The sequence below is a fragment of the Thalia democratica genome, unplaced genomic scaffold (assembly GCF_965202585.1).
Source record: "Thalia democratica unplaced genomic scaffold, ktThaDemo2.hap1.1 HAP1_SCAFFOLD_561, whole genome shotgun sequence".
NCBI classification, from domain to species: Eukaryota; Metazoa; Chordata; class Thaliacea; order Salpida; family Salpidae; genus Thalia; species Thalia democratica.
In genome coordinates, this window is record NW_028139588.1 from 1 (window position 1) to 9,190 (window position 9,190).

General features: G+C 23.1%; 1 protein-coding gene across 1 annotated transcript; it reads right to left on the minus strand.

Annotated features, from left to right (window-relative positions):
* Nucleotides 1–6,427: 6,427 nt before the first annotated feature.
* LOC145846664 (kelch-like protein 7) lies at nucleotides 6,428–8,846 on the minus strand (the record flags this gene model as incomplete). The annotated part of the gene is made up of 2 exons (XM_082953336.1): nucleotides 8,780–8,846; nucleotides 6,428–7,748 (listed from the first exon to the last, which is right to left on the minus strand). Coding segments are annotated over exons 1-2 (1,388 nt in total), but the record flags the coding sequence as incomplete, so codon positions are not given.
* Between the last annotated feature and the right edge of the window lie 344 nt (nucleotides 8,847–9,190).

A 9,190-nucleotide genomic window follows, 5' to 3' on the forward strand; every position in this document is an offset into this window, starting at 1 on the left:
TTTTGCCAGCCATTATTGTTGAAATGATATTTGCATGTATACTTTCTATTGTTACCTCTGAGTGAGTAATTATTTTTATAAGGTTTAAAGAAAGTTTGATTGTTAATCAATATTTAAAGGGATTCCAAGATCTAAAATTACTGCAGTTTTAGGTAAGATTACATTGTTTATTTTAAAGTCAAACGTTGTAATAGGTGTACTTCTGTGAATATTCAAAACTTGACATTTGCTGGGATTTAGGTTTAATCTCCTTTTTTTTAACCAATAGTAGATTTTATAAAGATTTTTGTAAAACTAAGTTAGATTGGCTAAATATTTTAGTGGCGTCTGCAAAAAGCTTAATGTTGCTATTAGAATCATCTTCTGTGGCTATATCATTTATATAAATTATAAATAAAAGTCGGCCGACAACCCATCCTTGCGGAACTCCACTAAAAATTGGTAAATATTCTGAGAACGTGTTACCGATAACTACTCTTTGTGTTCTTTCCTGAAGAAATTCTTTAAACCGTTCAACTAGATTTCTATAAATTTTGTATTGATATAAAGTTTTAATTAACTTAAAATGAGAGACAGAGTCAAACGGTTTCTGAATATTTGTATAAACTACATTGATAGATTTATTGGCAAAAAAAGATATTAACCATGAATGAATACAAGAAGTTCGTTTAGGAAGAATACTAAATTGTTTCGGAGAAATAAGATTATTTAAGAAAAGGTGATTAAGTATTTTTACTGAAATTATATGTTCAAAAGTTCTGCAAAAGCTACTAGTTAGTGGAATTGGTCTGTATTTTAATGGATTATTTTTGTTTCCTTTTTTGAATGTTGGTATAATATAAGATATTTTCCATTGCCTTGGTATGAAAGATATAGCTAAAAAGCAATTAAAAATTAACGAGACTGGGAAAATGAGAGAGCAAATAGTTCGTTTTTAAAAACACGCAGGTATATTTTCTGCTGTTCTGAGAACTTTATCTTCTAAATGATTTTTAGACTTAATTATTTCATTATTAGTAATAAACAAATCTTGCATTTCAGGACAACTTTTATCAATAAGTTTAAAATGTTCTTCTTCATAATCTTTAAAAATTACTTTTTGGAATGATTTGTTAAAATAGGAGGCTTTATCGGAGTCAGAAGTTAATGGTAAATTATTTTCATCAAGTAAAAGAGGAAAGGATGGTGATAGATTTAGCTTTGATTTTACAAAAGAGTAAATTTTTTTTGAATTTATATTTTGACAAAAGCTTAATTCATGTTTTATTTCGAATTTTATACCGCTTTTTCGTATGCTTTTGAAACTAGCTTGTATTTTTCATATCTGCTGATCTAAATTGCTTTTTTTTGTATAGTTGTTCCTTTTCTCTTAGAAGCTTTTTTAAATTAGAAGAATATAACTAGGCTATTTGGAAAATTGAAACAAAAAATTTTACTATACTCAATACAAATTGGTTTTTTAAAGGACATGAATGACCCTTTTGTTTTAATATCACATCTTAGACATGAATAATGTTTTATATAAATGTAAAATAAAAGTACTACAGTGTTTGTGTTATTGAATCATTGAATAATTTTGCAAGATTTTATTTACGTATTGTTTATATGGTTTAAAAGATTTAGTTCATTAAAAGTGAGTTTTAAAACTTATAAATACAATTGTTGGCTAAAAAAAATTCAGTTTTATACAAATTTAAAAGCATAACTGAAATCTAAACGGATTTTTTAGATTTCAAAAATTTATTCCAAACTATTTCAGATTTTCAAATGATATGTTTCAGAGGTTTAATCAGTTACGAAAAGCTTTAGACTCATTTGTACTAGTATGCATTAATCATTTTCAGGCAATGTAGGCATTATTTTGAAAAATATAAATATAATTTATAGTCGCGTTGTACGACTTAAAAACTAGAATGGTCATCATTAACTTTAACCTTTAATACAGAATAAAAATTGTACAAAAATCATTAAAAGTTACTTGTGGTAATATATAGTTGACGTAATTAAGTTATTTTTGTTTTTCTACATAATTTAGGAAGTTTTTTCAAAATTACTTTTTTATTCTAATGTGTTAAAAATGCTTTGTAAATATTCTGTATATTTCTTTAAGAAATTAAATTTGTAAACATTAAGTAATACAATAAAGCATTCATTATTTGTATAAATAACATAAGAAAATATAGATACAAACATAGAACACTTAAAAATCATTTATAGTTCTGAAAGGATAATAGCTTGTACTATTAATATAAAGTTAAGGAAATATAGAATAAAAATATAAGTAAACATATAAATGTAAAAGTGTTTATATTTATACTGTTTATATTTAGTTTAACAATGTATAAATTAAATTGATAGCTTAAAAACTTTAGAAACCTTTACTAGCTATTATGGTTTAATTATGAAAAGCTTTACAGTATGTACTTTTTTACTTTAACTAGTATGCTTAAAGTTCTAGGTTGAACTTAAAAGTTTTTATATCTATAAAGATAGTTTTTATTTGGAACAGTTATATTTTTTTACAATACAGCAAAATTTTTATTCTAAAAAATAATACTTAATAATGTAGCCTAGGTATTTTTTATAAGAAAATATTTAGAATTAACTAGCTATAAATACTTTTTTTTAATATGAGTCTGTTTTATTTTAGCTAAAATATATGATCTATTTAAAGTCTTCTATATTGTTATTACCAAACTTAAATATAATAGTGTGCGAATAGAATTTAAGCAATTTTTTTAATAAAATCAATATAGTATTGAATGTTATAAAAATGTTTGTTCAGTAAAATCATATTATACTAATACTTGCATAACTACCTTCAAGCTAAATATATTATAATTAAAATCACGTTATACTATTTACACAAATTTTTAAGACATAACACATATTAAGTACTATAAATTTGACTGGGTAGATAAAGAAAGCAGATGGATTTTGATTGCGGGTTGATTTAAAAAGTGTTCAATGTTAATTACGTTTGATAAGAAAAATACTGTTTTTTTAAGTGCTTAGAAAACTGGTTTTAGATAATATATAAACTATTCGATCTGTCTACTTTCATTTAAATATAAACATCATTATAATTTTTAACGAAAGTGAAAGTTATCAAAAGGCATTAATAATGAAACTTTAAGCATTCGTTTTTTTTATCTATTTCATTATTTACAGAAAGTAAACACTACTTTAAAGTTATGAAACTAAAAATATCTGTTCAAGGAATACTAGTACAGAAACTTTTGAATAAGATTAGTTAAACTTAACAAAAGCTAATAAAGTTCTAGGTTGAACTTAAAAGTTTTTATATCTATAAAGATAGTTTTTATTTGGAACAGTTATATTTTTTTACAATACAGCAAAATTTTTATTCTAAAAAAGAACACTTAATAATGTAGCCTAGGTATTTTTTATAAGAAAATATTATTGTTACATATATAACATTAATTTAAACTAATTTAAAATTAATGAAAAACAACGAAAATACAGTTTTCAAAGTTCCTTAACTTGATGTACTAAGTTTGGTTAAGAAAAGTTTTTTTTTAATTACTTAAATGAATTTTATAGCTACGAAGACAAGTGAAGTTATTACTTAACAAATTTATATAAGACGTCCTGAGCAAATCTTTAGCAGTAAATCGAAAAATTTTCATAAAATCCCCTAATAAAGCTTAAAAAGAAACTTGTGAATGTTAGCATAGTAATAATATGATGTATTGTTTTAAGGCGAGCATATATTTAATCTATGGTTACCAAAATTTTATTAGTATTTATTCTATTTTATCAAAAATATTTTTTACATAAACGACCTAAGCTTGGGTTTATAGTTTAAAAAGTATTTATACTTTAATTCTTCTCTTATTTTATACATAATTTTAAGTGATAAAATACATAAAAAAACGGAATGCTTTATTAAAAAATAAGATGAGCTTTTTGTATTTAGTGTGTGTTTTATAATAGTTTCATGACGTCAACGATACATTAAAAAAACCCTTTACTTTTCTTTCATCAAGATCAAAACAATTAAAATTAACATCGATTAAAACAAATTTTATTTTTCAAAAGTAAATTTTTTTAATAAAATGAAAAAGTAAGTAGCAATATAAAAAAATTATAAAATTGACCCATAAGTATTATTCAAGCTCAGTTTTTAAAAAAAAGTTAGGTTGTAAATAACAAACTAAAAATATTAAATTATACTTATCAAGTGTTTAAGATAGTAAATGTTTGTTAAGACTTAAGTATATTTGTTTTCAACGTTTAAATTTCAATTTTTCAAATAACATTAATTCCTTTTTAGATTTTATTTGTAATTATAAAACAAAATAATTAGTATTATGTTAAACAACTTTTTTTTACATATAGTCATACTAAAGGAGTTTTGTTCTTTAAAATGTGTTTGTAAGCTAAAAGAAAAAAGTAATTTTGATATGAGACAGTAGCTTAGAAACTTTTGTAGAAGTTAACTTATTTTATTTGTCAAAAATAAATAATGGCTGCAACAATTTTTTTTTCTGATTAATTTGTACCAAAATAAACAATTATGTCACGTCATTAAACTTTAGCAGCAAATTTTTATTTTTATCTATCTTTTAAATTGTACAACATCTCTAGCCTATTAATAATCAAAATGTGTTATAGTTTAAAAGTCGCGCCACGCAACTAGTGGTACTACAGCCTATGAAATATGAAATAGTTGTATATATTCTTATGTTATCTTAAAAGTCATAAAATTATGTAAGTTATGTTAAGTTCTAGTTAAAAGATTATTTTAATAATTTCTTCGAGAAAAATAGAACAAAGAGAAATACTTAAATTTGACTGTATATTGATAATGAAGAGTTATGGAATAATAAACTTTATTATTACTTAAAAGTCTGAAATGTTTAAAATAAATTATCTATCAGAAGTTAGTTTAGTATATTACAAAATAGAGTTTTGTTAACCTATAAAACACTTTAAAATTGAGTTGAGTTCAATCAAAATAAATGTTTTATTTTCTTTATTATAAACAAACCTTTTTTTTTTGCTAACCTTGTTTTCAAATTTGTTAGTAAAAGCAATCGTTTGTAATTTGATTAGTAAAAATAACCTATAAATTTAATTCTACTTGAATACAGACTAGGTTTTATATGTTTGAATTTAAAAAATAATAACTATTTTCTTAATGTAAATTAATTTACCTACGTAAATATTATAATATATAAATTTTGACCAAAAGTAGGCTGCTTGTAAGTTAAAAAAAACATTAAATTACAAATTTAATACAGATTTTCTTTTCGCTTAAAAATTTTTGTTTGAATTTTTTCTGTATATATAAAATATACTTATGTCAGTATAATAAAATTATGTATATAGTAGATACTTATGTTTAGTGTTTACTCAAAACTATTAATTTTTGATAATTATAACAAATTTAATAGTTATAAGCTTTAATAATGAAAACTATGCTACTTTTTTATGATTGCAAATAAGTAATTTTAACTTTGAATAATTAAATTGCTTCGACAAGTTTTATTGTATTGCCTGTAATTAACTGTCATAACTATTAGTCTTATATATGTAAAAGTAATCATACTTTAAAAGCAAGTATAAGTATTAGATAACGATAAGTTTCTCTAGCATTAAAAAAATGTTTACTTTTGTTATTATTTAAGGTAGTTATAAATCGCTTCAAATAATACATAAAAATATAGTGAGCACTAGTTTATTTCAAAAAACACCCAAGTACAATACAACAAATTTTTAGCTCTAAAATATTTCAAAAGTTAAACATCTTGTGTATTTTATTATTGTTTTTATAAAAACATAAATTTTTTTGAAAATGAGGGATATTTTTTTTAATCAAAGAAAAATGCGTTAACTTTATTATTTTATATAGATTCTAACTTTCGAGATAAGTTGTTATAAAAGAGTTAAAGACATGTGATAGTGTTCGTAAAACAAATTTACTGTAATTTTGTTAAATTTTCTTTCACTAAAAACGTCTCTCTAAGTATAAGATTGAAATGTTTACATACAAAGTCACATAAATCTTTTTAAACAAAAGATATTTTAGATGCGATATATAATCATAGTCTACAAATAAAACTTAAAAGGTAGTAAATGCCTTCGTATTACTTTTTTTAAGTTTTTTTTTTGTCTTTAAGCATAGATTTAATATCATTTAGTGTTAGTAAAAACGATAAATTAAACATCTAAAATGCATAAAGAGACTAATATAAATATAAATTTTTTTGAACTTAAAAAAAACTATTTCTCAGATTTTATAAATCGTTATTTTAAATTTTTGAGTTATAGATACTTGAAAAGAGTTTATATATCAATAGAATAGTAATCATTAAGTATATGACAGTTAAACTAATACAAAGGGAATTTGACAGTTGAATACTGAGAGATATTTTTAAAAGTTTCACATAACTCTTCTGACCATTCATCTTTATCAGCATCATAACATAATACAATTCTTGTCCAATTTTGAAAAACAAATATTTTGCTTCTAACTGTAATTGCATTTATACTTAATGATCGAAACTTAGGTTTTTGAATTCTAATAAACACATTGCTTGTTTTATCAAAAATTTCGCAATTAGTGTCAAAATGAGTACCACCAATTGCAAACAATTTTCTATTAACACAAACTAAACCATGATTACTTCTTCTTTCGATCATAGTGGGCATTGCTGTCCAAGTATCAGTAAAAACATCATATGATTCAACTGTGTTTAAAATTCTACGGTTATTATTTCCACCAGAAACTATAATATTTTCTTCAAATACTGCACAAGCTAGATGTGATCTTGTTTCATTCATTTTTGCAACTTCTTTCCATTTTAATCGTTTAGCATCAAACTGAAGACAAGATTTTAAATACTCACTATTATGACCACCAAAAAGATAAATTTTATCCATAAATGAACAAGCACAAAAATTTTGACGTTCTTCGGGCAAATCACAAACATAACTCCAAGTTTTACTAAAAGGTGAATATTTTTCAACTGATATTAAACAATTATCTTCAGGATCAAACCCACCAAATACATACGCTTCTCCTTTAAAACTAACTGCTTTAAAAAAACGTCGTTTTTCTAACAATGACGGATGGTCTTTGAGATCCTTAAAATTGTTCACATCTAGTAGTTTTACTTGATTAATAGATTTAAAACTCTTAAAATCTAAACCTCCACAAAGAAGAATATTAAACATGACTTCATCACACTGTCTACTTTTATTATGAATAGTAGACAAATTTTGAAAAAAACTATCTCTGTTTCTCAATACTTCAAGACAATCATTATTCTTAGAAAAAAACGAAGATAAGTTTATGAGATACTCTAAACGGTGGTCTGATAAAAGGTTGAGACGAACTTTTAATAACAACTGTTTTCCAAGTTCGCTACGTTTTTCTTTGTTGTAACTCAACCATTTATTTGCTGCATTGTGAACTTCAACTTCTGAATCGATTTGTAAACTAGAACTTGCAAGTATTTTAGAGACAGTATTAAAATCTAACTCTAGAAAGCTTTCTGTTTCAACTATCATACTAAAACAACGTTTTATGTATCTAAAAACTGTAATGTTAAGACCTGACATGTTAAATAATGTGGCTAGCTGATAAAACAACACGGCATTTTTAGTTTCCAGCTTTTCGTTAGAATTTTCAAATGCTTTACTTATCAAGTTTTCATTTAATAAATGTTTGTTTAATTTGATAGCCGATGTTAGTTCACAATGTTCTCGATTCATTTCATCTGAAATATTATAACACAAGTTATCAAACTGTAAGACATACATTTGTAATAATTTGTAAACAAGTAGTTTTTTATGTTCTTTAATGTCTGCAATTTTCGAATAAGGCTAAGTAATTACTCAAAATTAATGACAAAATTTAATTACTTAAATGTTTTGTTTAAATATATTTTAAGTTCTTTTTATTTCGTTTTTCTTATCATTCGTTTTTTATAATTAAAACCTTTAAATTGTGTTATAATAGTTTTCAATCTGCTTATTGTTTTCTAAAAGTATTATACAAGTACTTTAAGTAAAGTTAAAAGTAATAGTACTTCTACAAAATGTCAAATACAAACATCAATCATCTTAACAAAATTTTCATTTCTTATTAACGATATCAAACATAATTATTAACATTAAATGAATATTTATTAAACTAATGTAGAAAAATTTATTTCATAACGTAATACCTAAACTAAAAGTTTTCTTTGCATGAAATACTAAATATACAAAAATTGTTACTATGAATAATAAAATCATATAATCTAATTTACTGCTGATCATTTTAATTAGTATCATACATCTTAAAAATTTAGAATATCAAGCATTCAAGAGATATTAAATATCTAGCACACTTTCTTAGAAAATAAATCTTAATCTATTTCTTAAAATCTTAAAATTAAATATTTAATAATTAAACAACGAATACACTTAAAACAATTTTTAATTATAAGTTGATCTGCAACAGTTTGTTGTATTGTAGAATCAATTAAGTAAGTACATAAAATAAATATTAGATTTATTTAAATTAATTTTACATTAATTTCAATAAAAATTTCAAAATTTAATATAAACAATATTTTTTTCTTTTAAAATTATTAGTAGAACACTTTGTACATGAAAATATTGTAACTTACGAATAACATTGACTTACCCAGCTTATTAGAGCCATCAGAAATTTTCAAGTTTTTCCTTTGAAAATTAACTTCAGAATTTTGCTTGCAAAATTTTATAAAACTTTGGTGTTTATCAACATTAAAAATGTTCAAACTTTCTTCGATTTTTGCAACATCACTTTTCTTCACACCATTTCCGCTTGAACTAATTTTCGCAGACATGACTTTAATTTTTTTTTTGTCAAGTTAATTTTTACAACTGTTCTAAAGTAATTAAACCTTATTAAACCACTTAAATAAATTTGTTAATAAACACAATTCATTTATATGAGCATTTGTAACAACTATTCTTTCTTTTATTAATACCAGTTTATATTCATATAATATTAAAATGTTGTAAATATTTACTTAAATTGTTCTTTAAAGTTTTTCTCTAAAAAATACAAAATACATGTTTAAATATAAACAAAAATTTAAGGTAGGTAATATGCAAAAAGGTTAAATACCTTACTGTAATTGCTTGAGGTTTGCAATTGTTTTTAAATGTTTTAGAATTCTGGCTCACT